Genomic DNA, 26490 nt, shown 5'->3' with positions numbered 1-26490 from the left:
ATTGTGCCTAATGTGCTTAAGTATTAAAATATTTGGATTATAAAATAAGCGTGGGTTTTGGAATTGTTTTTACACTGAAAGTGATCCTTGGCAGCAAACATTTGTGTTTATCTGCTCTAAAATTCCCATACAATACCACAAGAGGCTGTACTCATTAGGAATATGTGATTTTCTCACACTGACATTCCAGTGTTTAAACTGTTTTTACTGCCTTGACAATTAAATGGACCTATCTATTGCCTAAGCATGGTCTTCAATACAAAAAGAATAATAAATAAAGGTACGAAACATTTGAATAATATTGAGAGAAAAAAACGAAGAAGAAAAAAAACAATATAATAATAATAATAATAATAATAATAATAATAATAATAATAATAATAATAATAATAATAATAATAATAATAATCCTTTCTTTCATTCTCATTCTGATACAATTTCATCCTGCTGACAGCCAGGAGCAATGTGTTATTTGGTTTGGTGCTCTAAGGGGAGCCATGGGGGGCTATGGGCAGTTCTAGCTGCCTTTGGATTCCAATTTAGTCCACTCGTCAATTAACACACTCTCACACACATACACACAGGCTACAATAGCAGCATTCATGCAGTGATGAGGCCACATGGTGTGCAACACTTGCTATCTAATAATTATAGTCACATGACCATCAACTTTAAAGCAAATGCTAAGGATGATTAGATTTCTATAGATTTTATTATGGGATGCCGTTGCTGTGGTTTCGTATCTGTTAGGCAAGGATGCTGGGATTATCGGTATTGTGAAGCTGCATGACTGTGAGAATGCTACCATTTATTCTTTTGTCAAAGGACACAGAAAGTTTCATTTTGTAGTTTCCTTTTGTTTCATGTCATTATTTCTGAAATACTGTTGATCCCCCCCCCCCCCCCCCACGTGTGTATCGGTGGGAAATCATGGAATTTTCGTTTGACATGATCAAGGTAACACATGTGTGTGTGCACGCACATGAGTACCCCACCTCCTGCCCTCTGAGGAGCCTGCTAATTGCCTTTCACACGTTCTATCTTTCAGGCAAGAATCTTTTTCACACCTGCACACACCCATCAAGCTACAGAGGTCTGCTTCACACACACACACACACACACACACACACACACACACACACACACACACACACACACACACACACACACACACACACACAGAGGTGGTAACACTGGGTTAATGAGATTCCACCTTCAGTTTTACAGTGACACACAATGACCACCACTGTTTCACTGTCACACACCCAAGGAAAAATCTGTTTACAGGAAGAAAACATCAGTAACAGTGATGCCAAACAAATAACAATGCTTTTAAAACATAATGAGAAAAAAATCCCTGACAAACAGCCTAAGGTCCTGCCAAGTACTTGCAGATAAACGACTTCACACTCTCTCCCGTGGTTACTTACTTCCAAAAAAAAAAAAGCCATGAAAACCGAATAAACCTGTAAAAACCTGAGAAAAATAAAGATTGTTAACATGACTGTAAATAATTAACTCTGTGTCTGTGTTAAATCACAGTGCAAACTCAAACTGTTCATTTGCTTGGGTGTGAAAACAAATAGTTCAATTTCCTACTACAGACAGTCAGTGAGGGAAATGAGAGATATACAGACCTTGTTTCTGGTATCTGTGTGGCCAGGACCTAATGTCAAAGGAGGTTTTAAATATTTTATAGTAATGACCTTATAGATGTATGTCCTTCTAAGTCACTTAAGCTAGTGTTATATCTCAGTGCAACTGTGCTTATAGACAAGGCCAAGGTCCTCCGGCTCTGAGACATAATGTTAATCGTATTCAATGACTGTAACAAATGTTTCTGCAACATGAGTAAGACTTTTATATGTGAGGGACATTAATGAGTCCCCTGGAGTCCAGCTCTCCTTCATACCATCCATTGATTCTTCATTACAAGTGGAAAAATAACCATTGATCAGGTGGACCCCCGGGAAGTGGTGTAGGACAAGGTTATCAGTGATGTGTCACTTCACATTGGAGAAGGGTGAGCAGTGCTTTGTTGCTCTCTTTCGCACAACAAATCCTTCACAGACAGAAGTTTAAACTGAGAAATCAATGCGAGACATTTGTCTGTGAGCTCTTCTTAACCATTTGGCACAATCTCGCTTTATGAATAACAGGGTGACTGTGATCGATATGTTGTACTGAGCCTAGTCAGGGTAGACTGGTGTTCATCTAACTCCATGTATATGTTATAGATCTATCCACCACAGACAAGCTGAGAGAGGTACTGTAGCTAGTATATCAAATTAGTATTAAACTACTGCTAACCTCATTTCACCAGTGTTGATGGAACAAGAGCCCAGGCAGCTGTCTCCTGTCCTCAGCTGGAGGACATTAAGGTGCTGCTGGGTCTGTCAGTGCAGCCCAGCATGCATCAGAAACCAAAACTTTGAGGATGCTCCAAGGCTACTGTCACAATCCAAGCTCACTGTTGAGAGATGTTAAAACAGGGCCAACACTGCATACAGAGCCCTCAGAAGAGCACATGTGGAGTGTTTGAACACTGGTTAGCTGTGGCACTTGTGCTAATCTTCAGGGTAAATACACTTACAGTGCCACACGTTTTGTAATACAAAGGCAATAATGACATCCAACTGCCAATCGTTTCAAGACTGGAACCTGATCAACAGCACAGTGCATACATGGCATGACATTCATTACTCACGAAGAGAGAGCAATTTACAGACATGCGCCATGATATGGTTGCAGCCTCGAGTATCAGACTAAATTATACTATATTAATGAAAGCACAAAAGTCACTAAAGAGGCGAGACGGCTCCGAAGGGATCCTGGTACACTGAGAGAGAAAGATAGACAAAGAGAAGGGAAAAGCACCTTCAGCCAGTTCATCCTCAGTCTATATCCATTATCCATGCTATTCAGGAGTGTGGCTTGCTTGATTGAATTACAGATATATCATAATAAATCATGTAGCTCTTTTTATATTCATTCAACATCAATCTATTTATAACCCTGAGGGGCGGGAAGCAGTTGGCGCTGTGCCAGGCTTGTGTGGAGTGATCTGCTGAATTATAATGCACACTGCGGAGTGAGGCACAGGGGCAATGCTGTCATGATTATTCCAGCTGAGCCCTGAGCTGTGAGCCTTGGACCTGATTGCCCATCCTGACACTGCACTTCCTCCAAAATGCAAATATAATCACTGAAATATTCTCACTGCAAACACGCACACTGAAGTTCACAGTGCAATCTGCAAATATTGCACATTGTGGATAGAGCTTGTGGTTTCCTAAGACTCCTTCACTCTCTCCTTTTTCTCGACTCTTCACTCTATACATGCACGTTTATGTGGGAAAGGGCAATTAATCAGGAAGAGGTTAAAAGTGAAACCAAGCCAAAATCCCACAATGAGTGACGGCGCAATCAATGAGAACAATTCACGGAAAATTATCCAGAGGCTCATAAATGAACAGAAGCCAATACATTAGAGGGAAAGGGAATGAGGGAAAGATTATTTGGCCTCAGTGTCCTAACACCTTTTGTGACAGATGATTTAAAACATTAGCACAGTAAACTAAGAACAGGAAGAAAACCCAGAGTTAATATAAAAGAACAAAGGAATGGTCTGAAAATTGAAGTGAATTATAAATAAAGATATTCAGCCTTTCACACTGAGATCTAAAATATTCATTAAGAATACAAAAAAATCATGCACTGCTTTGAAAAATGACACATTACAGGATGTGAAATTGACAAAATAAATGCGGAGAACGTAACAGAAGTAGAAAGAAGGCAGAATAAATACATTACATGTGAGATTTTCTGGCACATTACATTGTGTAACAGAATTCTGACTGTGCCGATCGGAACGTTCACACTTCTGTAAAATGTAGTTTTGCTGCAAATTAAGCAATTTATTTTTGATAAATCGATAATGTCCTAGGTTTAGAATATGAAAATGCTCTGATCATCTTTTTCCCCTCATCTCTTTTCCTCTGCTCTATTGTTTGTGAGGCAGAGTGAATGTATTTGCATTTTTAACACCATTTGCCTCTGCTCAGCACACTCATCCATTCTAGATAACTCTGGCACGCATCTCCAACAGCTATTTGAAAACTGTTCAAAACAGCCTTTCCAGTTTTACCCCACTCATGAGACAAACTACAGGATCTAAACAGCAGTCTCTTCAGTAAGCATGCTAAACACTAGCGGTGTGGCTAAATCGCTAACACTGTTTACTCCAAAGATGAGAACAGGCTGCATCTGTAGAGACGACTTACTGAAATTTGATGTGAGTAGAAAGGGCAGTGAAAAAAACGAGAGGCAGAGACGGAGATGACAAAATGGAAAAACAATGCAGAAGGTGTGGCTGCAAACCAGACCGCTAAAGACTAAACTTTCTGTGTAAGACTAAGGTAAAACATATTTTATTTATTTATCTGGTACCATCTGTAATGGTAACAGCCACACCAGTGTCTACATTTACTCCAAACTGTTCAACCTGTCTGGCTGGCCCTGACATGATCGCTGAGCTCTATAATAATACCTGACAGTTTAAATTCTTCAGGTTAAATAAATTAAACAGGGCACTTAGCTGCTAAAGGAGTAGCTTTGTGGCCAGGAGAGAGCCAAATGGGGTCTGCGGATCAGATATACGCTCTGCTCACAATGTCTATGCCATATAATGTGTCCTGATGCTGGCGTGATTCATATATAGCAGAGCTTCCAGAGATTGACTTTGTAGTAAAGAATCATCAACAAGTCAACAAGTCATGATTATTGCACAGCTCTCTTAAATATGCATTTATTTCTGTGTTCCCAAATTAGATAATGTGCATATACACAATAGGCTAAATGGTCTTTGCTACCTAAATGCTTATGTTGTCTACATTGAGAAGTGTGGGTTAATCCCCCGTACCCCAGCATCTATGGGTGAGTGTGCTGTTTTTTAGCTTCCGCTGAGTCTGGACTCTAGCCTGAGGGGCTGTCACTACAGGAGCCACCAGTGCAACACTGCTTTTAATTCATCTTTAAAATCCACAGACTCTCTCTCTCTCTCTCTCTCTCTCTCTCTCTCTCTCTCTCTCTCTCTCTCTCTCTCTAAGTCTGTATTCTACAATAGAAACGGCTGTCCTCTTCACAAAGATCTCACTGTTGCATATATCCAATGGCAGCCCTTTCCCTGTCTATCTTGCTAGTATTTACACTCATGAAGATGTTTAGCAAAGAAGTAAGATAAAAAACCTCTAGTCAAAGAGCTGTGAATGGGGGACTGTGTTACCATGTGCCAGTGGCACAAGTTTTATTACTTGTTTTTAATGAGACACTTGTGTTGACTGCACTTTCTCACTTAGGATCATGGTTGCTTATAAAAGCTGCATCAATGCTAGCTGCTCTGCCCTCAATTCAGCCATCTGGATAAGACACTTCTATAGCAAAACGAAGTAAACAAATAGGAAATTGGCGGGGGTGGTAATTTAGAGATGTACCAATCAGAAGGGCATTAAATTCTGCTTGGGTTGGACTCAGACTTGGCCGTGGTAGCACAATATTTAAAAGTATTAAGCTAGTGAGGGTACAATTGTGAGTTTAAACCCTGCTGGGCACTTGATCAAGTCTTTAACTCTCAAGTGCTCATTCATTAACCACGTTGGATAAAATGCACAAAACCTAAATGGAAAATTTATACTGGTCTGATCTACTAATGTAGCACATGCCAAAAAAAAAGTATGTTGATTGTCAGAACATTTATCATGAACATTGACATAATACACAGCTTGCTCTAAACTACCCTGCAAACATACCTCTGATGTTTCGCATAACATGTCAACAGACGCTTGCTGATAGACAGCATGATCACTGAGGAACTGAGTATCTGGTTTCAGCTCTGATACTGGAATGCTTAGTAAACATTTTAACTAGTTAACTAGTTAGTAGTCAAAACCTAAGACAGACAGATTCTGTAGTTTCCACTTATCTCTACACAAGTCATCAATTTCAGGCTTTGGCCATAAACCAAGGAGGCAATCCAAAATGTATCACTGTGCCAACATGTACCACTTCTCTTCTGAGCAGCACAAGAATAGTGCACAAAATGTTAAACAGTCTTTATTCACTCTGTAGACAAATTGTGAAGTTGCAACATCACATAATAATTCAGACTTGGAGGTAAATGGGATAAGGATGGAAAGGAAATGTTCCTAGCTGCTAGACCTAAGAAGATCCTCTCCTGGTAACTAGGGAAAACTCTCACTGACCTGTTTTCCTAAAAGAATGACGTGCACCAGGTCTCCATAAATAAATAAAAGTTGCCCTACAAAGTAGTGTTTACTAATGCACTTGTGTAAAAAAGCAGCATCTTTCCAGATGAGATGTGCAAAGTAATGAAACATGTCAACTCTTATAAAGATCAAGCCAAAGCAGGGGAAAAGTACAAAATATAGCAGCAACATACAAATCACAGAGGAGTGACTAAAATAGCAGAATGAGAGATGGATCAAAATCTACATACTGCTCTCCCTCTCCTCTCCTTTTGTGTTAGCTTAGAAAGAGAGCACCTACAACAACAGCTGGTAAAATATTAATGAGCTAATTCTAACAAAGAAATGTCAAGCCTGTTTATAAAGATCTTTGTACATAGCTATGTATTATTAATATAGTAAAAAATGTTAATCTAGCTTCAGAAAGTCTACTAGAGAATTCTGCTGATATTTCTATAATCTATAACTTACTAATCCAATATCATTCTGTAGTCAAGTCTTAATTCGCTAAATAAAACTGTATTAGCAGAGAATTATGCTAAAATAAACTTCATTTCTGATTCATCTTCCAAGCATTTCCACTACTGACCAACAGGGGGTGGACTCATCACAGCAGCCACCAAGCCTGTGGCATGCTCTCAAATCCATACTGTACATTTTCATGAGTCCCTGCAATTCAGCAATCCTTTGTTTACTGTATATTTAATTAAAGTGTAGGCTTCACACGCTTCCTTTGAGGTGTCTACATGCCAGACTCAGTAGTCTCCAGTTGAGCACTGGGAGATCATCCAATTGCAGCTTGGTGCCAGACTAGAGGCTCCGTTCAAATGTAACAGTTAAAAAAAAGGAAGCGCTGTGTTCTCGTGACATGATATTGTCCAGAAAAAGCTTTGAATATCTGTGGCCTTCTGCCCTGAGTCTACTAACACCTTTAAAAATCTCCATCTGCTACATCTCCAGTTCAATATGTGTAACTTCATTTTGTGCTCCATAACATTTAAGACAGTACATCTCATATATACGTATATATATTAGATGTACTTTCTTAAATGTTATGGAGCACAAAATGTACATATGTGTGTGTGTGTGTGTGTGTGTGTGTGTGTGTGTGTGTGTGTGTGTGTGTGTGTGTGTGTGTGTGTGTGTGTGTGTGTGTGTGTGTGTGCGCGCGCGCGCGCATGCGTGACTGTAGAAACTAAAGCACAGAATGTATATCTTGCAATTGTTTTTGATTAAAGCTCAGAAGTGTGTGTGTGTGTGTGTTGTGTGATGTCCCCTAACCTGCAATCCAGCCTCTCAAGCTCAAAGTGGGGGTTAAAGTTGAGGGCGATGCGCTGCGAGGGCTCTGGAGCGGTGATGATCCAGCGGCAGTCCTGGTGAGGTGGGTACTCCTGAGGGTAACCAGGCGTGGTGATATAGCCTGCATCACTGGCATCCCGCTGCCCACCACATGGCTCTGGAAATGAAGCAAAGGTCACATTCAGTTCAAATGATTCACCACAAATGATTCAGGATCTATATTATTAAACAACATGAATCATCACTTAATGCAATGGATTTAACTGACTCAATAAATCAGCTTAAAAAAGGTAAGGATGAAGTAGTACATTCTTGACAGACATGTTTAAAGACTATTTGTCCTGAGTCCATTAGCCAATACATGTCTTCGATAATGTAAATGCAAGGACAGGCCATTTGCAAACATTGGGACATGATCTCTGATTCGATCTGCACATCTTTAGAATAATAACTCCTCTAGTACACAGGGTTACTATCCTGCGACAGGAAACAGCATACAGGCTGTGTGTCTGCTTCAGGTCAAAGGTCACTTAATGCTGTGAGATCAGCATTTGGCCACAAAGACGCCTTTCTGCACAAGGAACGCAGAGAGGGCACTGGTTCATTCATTCTTTCTTTCATGCCCTCTCTCTCTCTCTCCATCTCTCATGCTCTCTCGTTTCTCTTTCACCAGCTTTGATCTATTTTTCCAGACTTCATGTCCCTCAGCTCAACTAATTGATACTGTTTCCCCCGAGTGTACACTTCAGATTGTTTAACCTGTGCTATAACTCTAAAGAGCATCATTATTATAATATGTCAAATGAAAATATTAAATGTTAACAAAGTGGGAGGCAGGCCTGATAAACTGCAGTCATACCTCACACTGATATGATGTAAATGGCCCACATGACTTGACAAATCGCACACAGTCTGATCTAAAAATACACACTCATTTATTACGGTAAACTGCCAATGCTTCAGCAAGGACTTATAGACATACACCAAGCCAACCTCACACATGTACATCACCGTACGAAGCTGAGCTCGATCCAGTGCCACATGGAGAAGCTCAGTTGGGGATGCTGGGAATGGGTTCAGAGGAAGTGACAGGTATGAGTAAGCATTATAGTGAGTTTATTCAATGGACCATGAACTCGTATATATGACGAATGTGCTTGCTTACGTGTTGTGAAGATCCTAAAAACTTCATTGCAGTATTCATATTCAGATGACATTTTAAATTACTGTTCCTGTCGATTTTTCACCCAAACTGTTACACAGTCGAGCGTTCGAAGATGTAGAGCCTTCTCCAAAGCTCTTCATGTCAAATATTGGAAAATAGACCCAGATGGGTGAGATGTAATAGACTTTCAAGAGGTGACATTTGGAAGGCTATTAGAAATTTAAAGGTGTGCTTTCTACTCCATTGCATTTGATATGCCATGCTGCCCTTCTCTGGTTTCCCCAATGGCCACAGGCCACAGAGCACTTCACAACATCAACAACATCACATACACAAATTATGTACAATAACAAGAAAACAAATAGCCCGAAACACTTCTGCCTGTTTGACAGCAATTAAGTGACCTCGCCGCTGCCTGCAGCTCTTTCAGCTCTGTTTAACATGTACAGGATGTGGTTAAAATTCTGCCACCTCAACACTTTCTCAACAGATCTTGTTCTATGTGAGTGCATGCGCATATAGGTTTGACACACTGCACGCTCTCATTAGGGGGTGCTCTTCCTCTCCTGGCTCTAGGTCCTAGCAGCACCAGCCTGCCACTGTGTGAGAATTTATTTCAGTTCCGAAAGAAAGGAAGGAGTGGGAGAAGGAGAGAGAAAGACAGAGCGAGAGAGTGAGAGAGCACGAGATGCTGCTGTGCGATGTGATGGCCTTATGAATTATTGTGCCTGTGCTGCTAAAGGAGTCGATCCATCTACCCACTGTGCCACATGCTATCAGAGCAACAAAAAAGGCTCAGCGACTGGGGCAACAGTAAGAACACACTCAATGCTTGGTGTTTACCTGTAAAATGGATATGATGTTGTTTTTACCATTCCAGTGATATGTAGATTTGCAAAATTCTAAATTCAAAACTATGAAGCACTATGAAGATTGTGAAATGCTGTATTTTCTTTAGTATGAAAAGTGCTAGGATCCCGAAAGACATGGATTTTGAAGACAGATTTGAATTAAAGGATAAGACAAAGCTGCATTGCTGGGTGTTTCGGTAAAAAATAAGAGATTATTTGTTGCTGACAGAGGAATAGTCACAGCGTATATTAGGAGCACCTACATAAAAGCTCAAAATAATTTTCTCATTCCTATAAACACATAAACCGAGGACTGACAGCCTGAATGAATGAGCGGGCTTTTATTAACCATGTGTACATGCAAGCGAATGCAAACACGACACTCTCTGTCAGCATGAAGATCTGCTGAGTTGAGTGGATTCTCTGGCTTGAAGTAGAGGGAGATCAATGATGTGTCAATATAGGCTTTCAGATTTTTTTCGCCTATTTCCTGCATTTCCTTTCTTTAGAAAGGCAAAACTGCACTGAGGTCTGATGTTGCACAAGCTGCCTGTTCGTACGCCTGTAATCCTAAACATATCTCACTCATCACCTGTTCTGAAACCATAAGGAACTGTAAACGGTACAGTGAAGGAGAACAGACCTGCATTATTTATATTCTTTCTTGTTTAAAATTGCATTGCAATAACACTATTTCAGCATGTTCCTTGCTATCCTCTCCTGAGAAAGAAAAAAACGATAGACAAAAACAGGAATACAATAAAGGAATATTTGTTTACTGGCCCAAATGCAAATAGCCAACCTTCATTTTTGGCAGATATAGAAGCTCATCCTCCATTAAAAAGGACTTTATTGTTCTACAAAAAAGAGATGTGAAAAACAAAGCAACATGACAACAAGATAAGGCAACTACAATCTGCATAATGGCTGTTGTTTGCACAGATACCACACATTTATCCAATTCTGCTCAATTAGATCTGACAGCAACAGATGCTGTTCTAACAGGCTTGCCACTCAACCTAAAGCAATTATTCTTGCTTTACCTCTGAAATGATACTGTGGGTTGGCAATAAATTTGAGGAAAGACAACACGGAGAGGGTTCACCGTACATGCCATTTTTTCTACTTAGCTTTGGCTTTTTGATTATACACAGTGCTCCGTGACGGAGGGTTTGAACTATATGCAGGGAATGCACTGATCTGCTCTGTCCTGTGATTTTGCTGTTAGCACATATGCGTGCACACACACACACACACACACCGGTGCTCCTCTGTGACTGCCAAAGTCTTACATCTGTGTCTCATCAGTTTGTGTGTCAACAGTATAAAGAAATAAGAGGAGAGGCTGGACTGAACCTGACTATGCACCTCTCCCTCCCTTCCTCCCTCTCTCTCTATCTCTCTCTCTCTTTCTCTCCCTTTCTCACACTCTCTCCCTCTCCCTTTCTCAGACACACAATCTTTCACACGCACAGGGACAGATGGGTTGAGAAAACATACTGCTGACTTACTTTAGCGGAAACAGTACAGAAGAAAACCCAAGTGATACTTCAGAAAAGCAAATAGGGGGAGGAAAAAAAATATCTGAACAGCAAAAACAGAAAATGACAAATGGGTTTAGCAGCACAGCGATAAAACCCTCCGATGAAATTTTAAAGAGATCATATCCCTTTGGTATTCTGTGAAACAACTGGCAAGAAAGTATAAACATTTTCCAAGTCCCATCAGAAAGGCAGCAGAAAGTGCAGCCAACTTGCTATCAGCCAACTGAAAGCACACAGAAAATCTAACAAGGCCAGATATTAAAGCTAAATTCCAGCCACACTGTGCAAATGCCACGAGCAGCAGCCTGCACATGCCGTATCGGTGACTGTTTACAGTACTGGTGCTCTGCAGGTGGCCAGGTGAATGTGTGCATTTGTCCCAGCCTATAAACAACACCAGCACTAGCATTGAGTGCAGGTGACCCAACGATTGGCCAGAGAAGTGCAATGCACAAGGATATGTCAGTAGACTGACAGAATGCATGCACACACACAAACACACACAGACACACACACAGATGCACAAATTATTTTCTAATCTGGTGTGTTGGCCAGAGTGACTACTTGTTAAAAGCAAAAAGCAATGCAGGTAGAAATCATCATAAACTGACTGACAAGTTTTCCAGCCACACCATAATTAGCTTTTTCTTAATCACTAAGATGAAGAGCTTAAGCTCTTCCATGTGATCACATATCCATGATGACTGAACTACTTTTACCAGGTCAACTAACCACTGCTACTCTCCAGTCCTTTCTGATTCCCAAATAAAAAGGAGTCATCCCAGTATACAATTCATCTACTCCTAAGCTCAGTGCGAGTTGCCGCACATCACAAGCGCAGCACTTCTCAGCAAGACTGAAATCCCAAACACGAGTATCCTCTTGGAACATGTTTTTCTTCCACACAGTCTCTCTTTGGCATTACTAGATAATACACAGCCCTTCAATAGAATAACTGGACTAATGAAGTGGCTGTTTGCTGGGGAAAAAATCAGGGCTTTCAGAAAAGATCCCTTAGGAAAAGCCCCTTGCGGAAACTATGCAACAACTCAAGTCAGAAAAGAATAAAAACAAGACACTATTCAGGTTGAAGGCAGGAAACATATTAACGCTTAAAGCTAATTTGACTTAAAACAGGGTTAAAATGAAATAAAATATTAGAAATTGAATCTCAATGACTATATGTGCCAGTTTTGTATTAATGAAAATAGAAAATACATTTTAATTACAAATTTTAAGACAAATAAAAGGTGTTTTTAAGTAAACAACTGTGTCAGTAGTTATGATGCAGTTTTGTTAAAACATCATCCCGAACACTGCTGTAAACCCAAACTGGACATAATAGTGATTTGGCCAAGTTTATCTTCACATTATCTTTACATCTAGGACGTGTAGCTCTTTAAATCAGAAGCTTTCCATGCGCCTCAGAAGAAGAAAAAAATCCTACAAGTCCAAATAGCATTGGAAAGAATTGAACCTATCTAATAGAGAACAGGTAGAACAGAGCTCGTCATGATTTAATCCTCATGTGCATGGATTTTCTTCTAAACGCTGGACTTGATATCGTTTCCACGCGCACAAACCGATTAACCCCGACGTCTGATGGTGTAGCGCGCGGACTCCGGAACCGGTGTGAAAACTGTTCACGAAATTTACCCAGGAACCTCCACAAGTCTGGGCGCTGATAAATACATCTATTAACACGGAAACATCAGTCGTGACCGGAGAGCTGCGAGACCTCAACGCGCAAACCTGGCTTAGAAAGTGGTGAAGGAAAATGTAGTTAATAATGCAGTATAAGAATAGCCCATCTATTCGGTGCTGGTGCTCGATGCTTAGCTGTAATTACCCTGTGTAAACAGTTTAATATATGGTTACCTAATGAAGGCTGGGAAACGATCCGATCCCATTCATGAAAAAAATCTGCTGGATTTAATGAGAGCGCGCGATCCAGTGGCACAGCTCTCACTTCCCCGGTCTTCTACAGGATATACAATATTTAGCTCAAATAAAGGTAAATGAGGTCCAGTAGAATCGAGAGAAATGTGGAAATCATTTTGCTGGTGCAGAGGTGCTAAAATACAATAGACTGAAATAAATGGTATAAATCTGGTGTGGGATGTTGATGGTTGTCCAGCGTGCGCTCCGGTATCACAAGGCTCACAGAGCTCTGAATGCTAAAAATCACTCAGTACTTATTGAACCTTTATTGTCCTAAATGTGTCCGTACTTTTCTTTTCGATCAAGACAAAATGCTCTTCTTTACGCATCATAAAAATGTACTGATTTACTAAATGTACTTGCCTCCAGATTTCCCCTTAAAACTCATATTCTGGGGGATAAAACACACGCAACACGTCATCGGTTCATGTATGAAACTACAAAACAATAGGATCGTTATCAAAACAAACAAACACACAAACAAAAATCCTTACAGCTGTTGAGGAAAATGTTGATGGTTTGGAAGAATCCCCTTAACTTACCCTCATCTCCGTGAACCAGCGACGAGAAATAAAAGACGAGTAAGCATCCATACAGTCTGGTGGCTAAATCCATCTCTCCGGGTGAAACGTGCCACCCTTGAAGGAAAAAGCGTGTAAGAGTAAGTCTTGATTCTTGAATCTTGGCCCTCTTTCGGTGTAGAGAAACCAGTTTATCCACCGAAAAGAGCTCTTCAGTACGGCGATGATCACTTCTCTCCTCTCCTCTCCAATCGCCTGTTACATGCGCTTTTCTTCAACACTGAAGGAAACTCAGATCAGAGCGCATGCTTCAAAAACATGCCCATAACGCTGTACAGGCATAATAATAATAATAATAATAATAATAATAATAATAATAATAATAATAATAATAATAATAATAATAATAATAAAGAACTGCTGAATAACTGAGTTTTGTAAAGAACTTTTCTTTCTGATGCCTGACTATGAACCCTGGCAGTGAGAGCGCAAAACTGGGAGAAAACAAGCTGCGTTAAGTTCGAGTCGTTTGCTTCCCTCGAGCTGGTAGTGAAAGTAATGAAGCTTCTGTCCAATCCGAAAGACGCCAGGTGTCTTGTCTGTTTTTGTGACTTTCCTTACTTGTAGGGAAAAAGAAAAAGAACGTCAACGAGAAATGAGATCGTAAAGACGGTTAACGCGTATGATCCGTGGAGCGCATGAGTGTCCGGAGCTGTCCGTGTCCGCCACTCCGCTGTCTTCACTCCTCCACCGCGTGGAAGAAAGAGATGTGGCTCCGAGCTGTAGCCTACAGCGTGTGTGTGTGTGTGTGTGTGTGTGTGTGTGTGTGTGAGAGAGAGAGAGAGAGAGAGAGAGAGAGAGAGAGAGAGAGAGAGAGAGAGAGAGAGAGAGAGAGAGAGAGAGAGAGAGTGTAATGGCATCGGGACGGCGCAGCTATCGCGTTACACACACGCAGCGCCACGGCCCGCCTTCCTCCCACCCTTCCTCCTTCCCTCTCCCTCCTTCCCTCCCGGTGTGTGATTAAAGAGGAGCGTTCGGACGAGTTATAAAAAGACCGGGCAAGAGAGACACACACGCAAACGCCACGCCAACGTCCATCGCCGCAATAGAAAAAAAAACAGCACAGATCATATAGAGAGTATTTCTGGAAAGCGAGGGCCGCCTATGTTAATAGCACCCATGTCACAAAATAGTGATAACAAAAAAAAAGTTGAAAAAGAAGAACATGCACATGGTTCTGGTAATTGCCCACATCTCCAAGTCTTTAGTGTGGTGTCCTGCCCAGAGTCAGTTTAGTGTGGTGTCCTGCCCAGAGTCAAGAACTCGATACTGCTGAAAGGCCTTCAGAATAAAAAAAAACTTGGATAAAAATACAGATGTAGCACAAACCTAAAACGCTGAGCTACGGTTTAGATATATATGGAGGGCAGGTGAAGGGGATGGATATGGCAATGCATAACTGAGCAAAAATGAATGAACATGCCCACCAGGATAAGAAATGATCAGCATTGTCATGATGCTGAAATGCTATGTATGGATGTTAATGCAGTGTCTTTTTTTTTTTTTTTTGCAAGATGTCAGGAAAAAATGAAAGAAGGAAAATGTAGCTGCCAAATCAGAATAGTCAGTAAAGGTACACTTGCATAGTACCATGAGCTAGTCATATAACTGATTTCCTGTTGAAAATACACCAACCCCCCAACACACACACATACACAGACAGACAGACATACACAGACAGACACACACACACACACACACACACACACACACACACACACACACACACACACACACACACACACACACACACACACACAGGAAAATAGGGGAATTTCCTTATTTGTTGATGAAGTAATGAGTAAAAGAGAAGTGTCCACCCACACCACCTTTAGTCACTCTCTAATTTAAGTCCCAGCGGTGTGCGGAAGTGCATGTTGATATAACACTATGCAGATTCTGCTTAATAAAGAGAGGAAGAAAGGAAATTATAGTTTCGAGGAAACAAAAATAGATAAAATCTCATACACCACACTGCACACATCAAAGTCTTTAGTATGTATCCTTAGGAGCAACCTAACCAACTGTCATGCTTACATGCACCGCACCCAGCACTGGGTCCTCACTGGCCCCCAGTTTTCCCTATAACTATATACACATACAGACCTCAATGACACAGCAACCTCCAAAAATAAACTCCAAGAACTGCTGCTTCTCAAGCATACTAACCAGCACATGACAGAGCAGCAGCTTGAGACCACAACACCCGCTGACACCCTAAACATGGACCAAAAGCAATGCGTCATTAAGATCACTTAAAATTTTCCTCAAGTTGCACATACTATGTAAGCCATAGGTGTCTTGCCTCAGGGCTGTTTAAATCTCAGATTAAATATTACCAAGGCCACATTATCAGTCAGTATTGCTCTTTATGATCGAGAGATGAAGGAACAATTCACTGGCTTTCTCAGCATTAATGAATCAGCAGCATGAATCCTCAGGGGGTCTCTGTCCCAGTTCACCCTGATGCTCTTATCTCCATCTGAGAGTGCCGGCTCCTGCCAAAGAGTGAGCTGTGAGCTCTGGAGGCCATGATAAAGTTTGACCAGTTTGACCTGAAAGCTTCAGACTGTCAGCAGCAGTGCTGATTCAAACTGTTCCTGTCCACTGTTTTGTGATCAGTTGCACAGGTTTTTTTTTTTTTTTAAGTTTAGATCTGGTGATGAGATGCTGATCTGAGGACAGTACAAATGTGTTTTCTTGGCTCAGTGTTGACAGTGCAGTTTGGCCCTCTCTACACTTAGCTCGACCCTCCACCGACCTGACATCATCCATCTTTAGTGCTAATGGCAGGCTGAGTATGAAGATCTTTGTGAAGAACAGTTGAGGCTCTGTGTCTACTGGTTTGGACTGTCCGCACTATGCGCCTCACATGAAGAAGGGCACAGAGATCCTGCATGTGTTCGGCTGCCTGACTTTCAGTATACACACCAGAACAGGTGGAGGTTTTCAATGTCCTGGTGCGTCTAGTTTTTCAGAAATTGGATGACAAACTAAGGAGTAACCACATTAAATATTTAATAATCAAGGAATTTGATTCAAAAACCTACTTAACTAATTATTGCTATCCAGTGTATCCATGTGTTTACTCTGCTGTTACAACTTTGATCACAATCTTTAACATAATTAAAAGTCACTGAAACAGCATAATCAGAAATGATGCATGACAGTAGCTGAAAAAATCATGTTCCCCACATCTATCACTGCGCTACAATATTCGGACTCACATGTAGATATGTTAAAGACTGGGACAGAAATATTCTGAAACTCAATCAGAAATTCCTCTCCTAGGGTAAAGGTCAGACACAAAGCAGGGTTATCAGTTTACAACATGTCCACTGTTTCTCTCTGCAGTCTTATCAGCAGTTAAAGTGGGCTATGCCCACTCACAGTGAAATAAGGGTGGGAGACTCAGTGGATGGCGTTCTAAAGAAAACATGGCATCAGTCATTCCCCCTTTGATGGTCTATAGAGCATGTATAGCTCCATATGCTGCATTGCTCCACTATAAGAATTCTGCAGGTGTCGAGATATTCTTGTTTACATGCTCACATGCACAACTTCCCCAGGCTACCATCAGCTAGGTGTACTGACCTCACCTTATGAGAACAGTAAATTACTATGTCAACAGCAAATGGACGCCAGTGACAATCTAATTTACAGCTCGGCTGGGCTGATAGATATATTTCTCCCTTAACTGAAAAAAAACACACTAGCTCACACTAACACACATGCACACACTTGTGTCCTGGGTTCATTTTCTTTTCACACATGCTGCCACTGCGTTTTTTTTGTTGTTTTTTTAATGTTCATTAAGAGCTAAGCTGTACTTGTGATCGAATTTTCAAACCCACCCACGGACCACATACGCATCCCTGTTGTCGATCGGCTCACTGTTCCTCATCTGATCTGTTCATCAGAGCACAGAGGCTGTGTGTGGCAGGCCGAGATCACAGCACACCACATCTTGGGCCAGGTCTCTGCAGGAGAAGCCTTTTATTTGGCTATTTACAGCCGTGTGTCACTGCTGCTGCCTCTGGCATGATTATCACTGTAGGATGAAGCGGTGTCCGGGGGTTCATGCGGCACAATAGTGACTGAGGAAACTGCAGACCTCATTATCTACTAAGCTATCCAGCCCTCCTGAGGCCTATCTGCTCTGTACACTCACATTCATTCAGCCAGTGTACAGTACCAACTTGTAGATGTGCTGCAGGTCTGACTATGTTAAACTGACTGAGCAATGTGGTCATGGAGATTTCTATCAGCTTCTATGAACATTAAAATTTGAAGCATGAGCTTGGGATAACTAACACCTGCATCTCTGTGTGTGTTTGTGTGTGAGATAATTATTAATTACACTGTAATAAAATTACTATTAATTATACAGTATGGTAAGCTTGTTGCAATTATAACATGACTGCTTTAGTGTCAAGTCTACAGCTTGTCCCTTGTTGCTAGCAATTCCATGTTGAGCCATAAGGGGGCAGATGTCTGCCAAGGGACGACTGGGAGAAACAAGTGGTCAAGTAAACCAGGAACAAGAAAATATCATCAGAATCAAAGAAATAATTTGAGCACAACAAAATGTACAAAGCTATTTTCAGGTAGTTCTACAGTATTTTATAAAAGCAATCTATATTTAATTATTGTTTCTGATAGAAGAGAGATTTATATTCTATAGATCCACTGTGACCTGCACGTTTCTATGATAATCACATGCTCAGCCTAAATACAATTCTCGATGACCTTCTCCGCTTCCCCTCCAGCTATTTCTGCTCTCTTGATAGTACACCTGTGTTTCCTCATACACCTTTTTTCCCCTCTTTGATATGATTTCATTTGCTGTCTCTGGATGCACTCATCTGTTGATATGTAGCAATAAATAGTGGGCAATTAGGATGACAGGCAGGAACAACAGGGAGAAATAAAATGAGAAAAATGCCTAAGGTGCATTTACTTTCTGGGACATTGAGATCACAGCTACATATCTCTTAATCTTGCTTGTAATTATGTGCCTTTAAACCACTGCAGCAGTTACTGGTACACACACACACACACACACACACACACACACACACACACACACACACACACACACACACAAACAAACACTCACACACACACCGTATGACTGCAATAACTACCATTACAGTCATCGATAAAGCTCACCAAAGGCGTTTCCATTACAGTGCACTCCATTGCCTGTGATGGCATTCAGTGATGAGCTGCTTTAGCTTGTGGATCTATTCATCATGGTTAGTTTGGTCATTGATAAGCCTGGGGGTCACAGGTCAGGGACTAGAACACTGATAAGACTGTCTATGGAACCCCACTGGGCTGATCGGAATCTGAGCAAGCACGGAGACGCAAGGCAGTGATGAGACACTGATCAAACAATAAGAGCGACCTCAACCGTCCTCACACCCTCCCTGTCTCTGTCTCTTTTACAGCATGCTTATCTAAATCCTGACATGCTCTCATCTGTGGCTCCTGCACCTAGAGCTCTGTATTTATTCTGGCCCTAATTACACGAGTGGTGTTCGCTCAGCCCTCTGTCTGCAAGCCATTAGCTTGTTTACGGTTAATCTCATCTTCCAGAGAGCATGCACCAACAGAGGGAAGTAAGTCTTGTGACTACAGTGCCTTCAGACTGTTCCCCCTTTTGTCTCTCGAGTCTTAAGAAGCCCAGCTGGTCTCAAGTACAGTTGTGCAAAAACTGAGCCAAGCTATTTAGCAAGCTAAGATGACATTACCTGTAGTTCACTAAATACTGAAACAAGTGGAGATGAATGAAGAGCAAAGTTCGGGTCAGCTTGCATTTGAGCACAAAGTTTTACACCCCATGGAGGTGAATAGAAAAGCAGGAAAGGGGGAAATTATATAATTATTTAGCTTCCAAAAATGTTGCTGTAATATAATTTGCCACATTTGGTAGAATGGATAGCAGTTTACTGTTTTCTAAAAACACATACAGTGATTGAGGTGATTGAATGGCACGACACACACCTGAGTACAAAATCTACAAAAAAAAAAAAAAGGGAAAAAAAACTATTTGCTATTTATCACAAACAACTGCTGCAATTCTTTTTCAACTCTGTCTTCTCAGAGTTTGCAAAACTTTTTTACTCAAATGTATATTGCTATATTGGCAGGATGAGGCACTTCAGTACTTCAGTGCCAATGCTCTAGTCCTAACAACAAAGCCAAATTTCAAAGACAATATCTCAGAAGGAAGAGCTGTGTGTCCGCATCAGCAGATTTTTATGTAGTATAGAACTGTAGTTACAGGAATAGCAGAGGATAGTGATGACTGTGCATTACTTGTTTTGTGTAATACATACACCAGATTGCATTATACCTGATATTTACTGAATACAGCATTGTCCTACTAAACACCATTAACATCGGACTGGCACAGCATGCACCATGCCGTATGAGCTGACCACAATATACACTACGGAATATGCAGCCCTTTTAAAAATTCACCCAAAATGCAGTTCAGACATTTTCCTGCATGTTCATAGCATTTCATCAACTGAAGTAACCATTTGTGTAATTAATTTGATTAATAAAATCACAAATAAGGCTTACATCTGCGTTTTCTCTCTCCTTCTGCCATTTCGCTCCAAGTCTGCCCTGAGGTGGCTTTAAGCAGTAAAAACAGATTTACTGGGTGTCTGACAGACCGCATGAGAGCTGTTTGTTGTTTCTACACTGTAGAAATTAAATCCGGCGGGTTTGAGAAGCCTCCACAGCTCCACCACACACTCAGGATTTTTCAATTAAAAAAAAAGAAAGAAAGAAATGAGGTGTCAATACTGAAACAATGCACGTTAGAATTAAAGGGTTTATTTTGTCACTGAAATGTTTTTTGTTATAACTGTTTTGGAGTGTGACTAATTCAAGAATTAAATCAATAATACTGTATTGAAGCCCTGCAGCTAGAGACCATTATTTTCACCTGGCATACACACAGTCTGTCTTTACAGAGAAAAAATCTTAGATTTCCCAAAGAAATGATGTGCAGAAATATGTTAGATTAGTGACATTTTAGAATTGTGTGATTTTCCAGGAGAGGAAATTAACTTGGTGGAGTTTGAAAGGCCAACACAGTTTAGAGCCCTGGGATTAACTTAAAGTCTAACTATTTAGAAGCGGCCCCTAACAAATCCTCTGAACGTAACAATGAAGGACAGGACATGTTAATGATAAACCACACTTTAGTTGAGTGAATCTCTTCATCCCATTGTTCAGGTTAAGCAGGGTGTGATTGCTCTCTAACCACTGGAAAAGGAAAGGAGAAGGGAGGGAACAGGGCTAAAAATCAAGAGGCAGGTAATGACATATGGAGACTGATTGTATCAGGATTCATTAGAGCATGAATGTAGGAAAGGAGCTCACAGTTATACTGTATGCAGGGAATAAAAAATAAATGACAAGGAGTGCCGTTATAGGATGTTATGGTTAATGACGCGTTGCTGTGATGACGCTTTATCACCACCATCATAAGGGTTGAAAGTGAATTATATTCCTATAGCAACAAAACCTCAGCAACACTATAGTAACACACCAATGATTACAACTTTAATTCCTTAAACAACAGCATATACTTTTTATTTGTGCATACTTATGTCAAACAAGTTATAAACAGCCATAAATGGTTGTCCCCTTACCAGCTGCTCTTTTTCCTCTCTTGAAGAGGCAACCAAAGTGCAGCTCGTCACATTATGAAGAAAGCGAAAGTCTGACTATCCAGTAACTGAAATCTTAAAGTGAAAGCTTTATCTCTGACTGTTACAAAGAGCAAAACTGTTAAATAAACTTCTCTATACAGAAAGCTTCACCACATAAACAACTACCCACATTCTTTTAAGCTATTTATGTGGAGCATCTGCTATATAAGGCCCTGTGTAAGTTGTTACTATAGAAACAATAACGTGTTAGACTGAGCATAATCATATGAACCTTGAGTATGATCTGGCACAAGCTCAGGATACCGAGCAAAATTCTCTTACAAAAGTGAAGTACTAAACTTAACTGTAGAGGTGTATTTAGTATGTCATTTTCTTCTGGGAAAGTGATGGAGTGTAGCTTCTAACCTCATTTAGGAAACAATGTACAGTAAGATATGTTTGAATTGTAATCAACTACATTCACTTTGCAAAGTGCAAGACGCATTAAAAATGTAGAATACGTACCATTGAGAACATCACAAGATCGTTTGCTTCCGTAAGTCGACTGAAATAAACCCAGTGTACTTTCTTTCCATTGTTTGACTGCTTTTACTGTGAAACCAAACGACTGACACTTGTGTGAATTGATGCTCGTGTGAATTTACCATTCTTTGTTAACACTGCTAGTTTTTTACATTCATTTATGCATCTCGAACACTGATTCATGCATACAGTGGAAGTGTCTGTGTGTGTGTGTGTGTGTGTGTGTGTGTGTGTGAGAGAGAGAGAGAGAGAGAGAGAGAGAGAGAGAGAGAGAGAGAGAGAGAGAGAGAGAGGAAACAGGAGATGAGAATGGGAAATTAGACGTGAGTGTGTGCCTCTCAGATTTGATTTGGCGCTGGAGTCTCGGTGAGATAGCTCACTAGCCATCTGATGTGGGTGACTGATTAACTTCATTTAATTGATTGAAAAGCGTTGCAGCCATGGGTTGGATGGTAGGAATGAGGGTAACATCTGCTGCTTTCCCAAACTACCCCCTTTCACCTCAGATCTCACCCCTAAAGCCAGCATAAGGCCTCTGGGTCCCTAAAGTCCCCAAACGACACGCACAGCACGGCGGAGCAGGCAGGAGTCACAGGAAGTGAAGCGGAAATAGACACAAAAAAGAGAAGTACAATGAAAGCAAAGTGTGGCTGATGACTCAGACTTGAATGACCTAATCTTACACCAGTGTCACAGTTTCAGATTGTGTTATTTATAAAAAAAAAAAAAATTAAAGTTTGGTTGGTTTGTGTTTTTTTTTCTTCTCTTTTCTATTTTTCTGTGATATAAAAGGAAGATACATGAATACAAAATGAACATTATGTGGCATAGCTCTCTTCCAGCCATCTGCCATTTTCCACATGAAGCGTTTGCCATTTCTGATTTTTCTTTATATATTAGAATATTTCTATATTATTATTATTTTTATATTATTTTAATATTTTATTCCTCTGTTTGCTTTAATGACCGTATGCACTCAAGTTTGCATGAACCTCACCAGTTTCAGTAGACGAGATTAGAGACCTAAAACCTAAGCTTACAAAGTACAAAGTGATATTGATTATGTGAACTGCTCATTTGCTTACACTAAAATAGAACCCTAGAAATAGTGCAGAATCTTGTACAGTATATAAAAAATTACGCTATTGAACACTGACCTTCTTTGTTTTAAATGTTTTGAAATATTAAATCCTTTTGTTTATTTCCAATTTCAAATAAAAAAACAATATAGTTTTAATCTTACCAGACATTTGGTAAGTGTTGTAAATGTTACTTACTTTGCACATCAGTTATTTAAATAAAGAGTAATGTTAAAAATGAATAGGTAAAAATGTACCTATTGTAAAATAATACTGTAATAATGAATATGTATGTCTGTTCAACAGTGTTGGTGCTGTAGTGCAATAATCACTATAAGGGTTAGTATTTACTTTATTGTAAAAGTAAGTAAACGGTAAACTAATGTGGCAAAATATCAGGTATAGAATAGTATCCATTACACATGATCAAGAAGATTTACTTTTCAGCTAAATGTTGACTCTATATATGTTTTAAGTATCGCTACACACTTGTTCTTATTCAGTTCTGTCAGATATGCATGTACTATATGAAACTATAAAAGTTTGTTGATATCTGATCAATCGCACCTCCATGTAGTAGTCAGGTCTGATACTGAAGTCTTCAAGGAGCTCACTTTGTGTACAGGGGCCTTTTTATGCTGGAACAGGTTAAACGTTACAGCACAAAGACATACTATATAACTGTGTGGTTCAAACTAACTATGGGTGTGATGTCAGGAGTCCAAATAACTTTGGTCATGTAGGGTATGATTAATTCTCTACTTGCATGTTCACACATTAAACATTGCAACACCAGGATTTATACTGCTATGTAGGGGAAAAAAATATAAATGTACCAAAGTCCAAATCTAAACATTTTAGATTTTTTTTCTACATAACAGTATAAATCCTATAAACCCTATATACTGTATATACACCGATTAAATACTTGATGCATGCTTTACTGTAAAATAACATTCTATCACCTTTTTGCTATCACTATCTTTTCATTAACCTTAAAAACCCTGCCTAAGACTAAAACTACATTCTAATCAATAAGTACAAACAGTAGAGACACAGACTGATGACAGTGTTTTTGCACTTTTATGGTTAAACTACATCTACGTCATCTGTTATAGGGCTTGTACGCATCTTTGGACCTCTACGCTGTATGGCTTTGAGGGAATTTACTCAAGCTGAAAATTTCCTGTTTAAATAGGCTGTGATTAATATGACACTGTGCGGAAACTCAGATACAGAAATGAATAGCTATTGATTATTGACTCCAGCTAAGCCAACAAAATTTATCTACCTGACAATATTAATCAAGGCCCAGACTGTGGACTAAGGAAAAGGTTTTTGGCTTTACTCTAAGCAGGTTATCAAAACAGTGCACTGTGGAATGAGAAGCTGATAATGAAGGGCTCAATAGAGGAGGTAGTGTTGTGACAATGATAATGCACAGATAACCAATCACCGAAAGCACATGTGGGCAGTGGATGTCAGTGAATAGGAGCTCACTGTTGTTCATGTTCTACTGTATGTGTTGCTTTACTCATCCGTTTACCAGTAACTCAGTAAATAATGCACATAGTACTCTTGGAAGTAACATATGGTGTCTTTCTCTGTGCTTTACACAAGCACACAGACACATGCGCACACGCCAATATAATTCCATTTAAAATCTCATTGCTTTTGTGCTCTTTTAACAAGGAAGCATAATAGGCAAGCGCAGTAGCTAGGCGATCTTTGATGTGCGGCTGGCTGGCTCACTGAAAGAGCTCCGGCGTAGTGAGTGAGGAGAAAAGAAGACCTGGGGAGGCTGCTCAATACACACTTTGATGTCCCTCCATTAGTCTCGGAAGTTGGAAGGTGGGAGGGTGATTGCAGTTTCCACAGACATAGTGATATAAAAAGGCGTTTAAGTGTATGTGTGCAGCTGAGTGAAACAGAAAAAAGCAAGTCTCAGTATCATGGCCAGTGTAGAATGATATACGGATACAGAGAAGACATGTCGAATAAAAAGAGAAGAATCTAATTACAGAACACATACATACAGAAAGAGAAACCGTTCATATATTGAATAGGGCTACAATAATCCTCTCGAGCCCAGTGGTTCTGCTATTAACCAGAACCCGCTTTCATCAGGAAACTAGGCCACAAATGATTTAATCCAAAACACTTCGAAATCTGTTCCTCAAATATGTTTGCTGTCCGTTCAAAAAAATGAGACAAAAAGAGAGCCATCACTGAAAATGAAAGCACAGCTCATTTTACATATGAAAGACTCAGGACAGAGTAATAGAGTATTGATGGGTAGTTAATGCATTATCTGGAAAGACTGTGACTTATTTGAAGTAGGGAATGAGGGCTTGATGAGCTCAGGAAACCAACAGCATACTGTAATTCCATCTTCTCCCCATCCTCGGGTGCCCGGGCCAGTCACAATAGATTTAATGAAGCACTTTTGCACACACAACTCCATTACTTTATGGCATCAGTAACACCACAAGTTTTATAACACTGCTGTAAAATGCAAACAAAAGACAAATGGCTGTCAGTAAATTACTGCAGCTCCACAGCAGTGGCTGGGAACATGGTGGGGGTTTGTTGAGTATACCTTAACAAAAAAAAAAAGAGGACAACAGCAGGAAGGACCCAACACGTGCACACACACACACACACACACACACACACACACACACACACACACACACACACACACACACACACACACACACACACACACACACACACACACACACACACACACACACACACACACACACACACACACACACACACACACACACACACACATCTATGCATACACCAACAACTTACCACCATGAACAGTCTTTAGGGTCTACTGCACACAGTACTGTAAACATCTTGGAGCAGAAACTGGAACTTCTGTTTTCCCCCTTGTTTTGAATGTAATCAGTTCTGTTACCTGATATATTCTGATTCCAACAGGAACTAATAGTGTACCCTAGCGTGGGGCTAACAACACTGCTGATTGTGAATTGTTTCTATGTGATACCATCCACATAACAGTGGTGACATTTTACAAAAAAATGTGTGAAAATGCAAAAATCCTTGAGCATTTCTTTGGTGATGAGACACAGAAACTAATTTAATCTGCATCTAATTTTATATAACCAAATTACCAATCATACATAGTTAATTCAAGTGCTTTTTCTGTGATAGATTTACAATTGCATCTTCAAGACTGTGTCCTGACTGCATGGTAACAGGAGCAGTGGTACTATCTGGGTTCAGAACTCCTATATCTCCCCTCTCTCCCTCTGGCCCTGTAACTTTCATCATGATAGGGCTCAAGAAAAAGCCCTGTATCAGGATCACATTTACAATTTAAAACGATTAGTGGGCTATGTAATGGATATGAAACTTTTCAGAGTCCTGTTCAAAGCTAGCATGTGTAACCTGCTGCCAAGTCCAGCAGTGGACTGGTGCCAGTGAGTACAGTGCCCTGTCTGTGCCCGGTGATGCTGAGGCGACTGGAATCTGAGCTTCACTGTGAATGCATGCAACAAACTACATACACA

At 40.3% G+C, this 26490-nt stretch overlaps 1 protein-coding gene across 2 annotated transcripts in view; it reads right to left on the bottom strand.

Moving 5' to 3' along the window:
- Positions 1–14406, bottom strand: part of nrp2b (neuropilin 2b) — a 68965-nt gene extending 54559 nt beyond the window's left edge. Inside the window, exons 1-2 of one of the 2 annotated variants that reach the window (XM_027164402.2) lie at positions 13606–14406; positions 7545–7719 (exon numbers count right to left, since the gene is read on the bottom strand). In XM_027164402.2, the coding sequence (XP_027020203.2) occupies positions 7545–7719; positions 13606–13678 (248 nt within the window). In that variant the 5' untranslated portion in view covers positions 13679–14406. The remainder of the gene's footprint in view (positions 1–7544; positions 7720–13605) is intronic. The other variant, XM_027164401.2, reaches the window with a different exon arrangement.
- Between the last annotated feature and the right edge of the window lie 12084 nt (positions 14407–26490).

This window comes from Tachysurus fulvidraco, chromosome 6 (assembly GCF_022655615.1).
Source record: "Tachysurus fulvidraco isolate hzauxx_2018 chromosome 6, HZAU_PFXX_2.0, whole genome shotgun sequence".
Classification (NCBI taxonomy): domain Eukaryota; kingdom Metazoa; phylum Chordata; class Actinopteri; order Siluriformes; family Bagridae; genus Tachysurus; species Tachysurus fulvidraco.
This window is presented reverse-complemented; position numbering and strand designations above follow the sequence as displayed.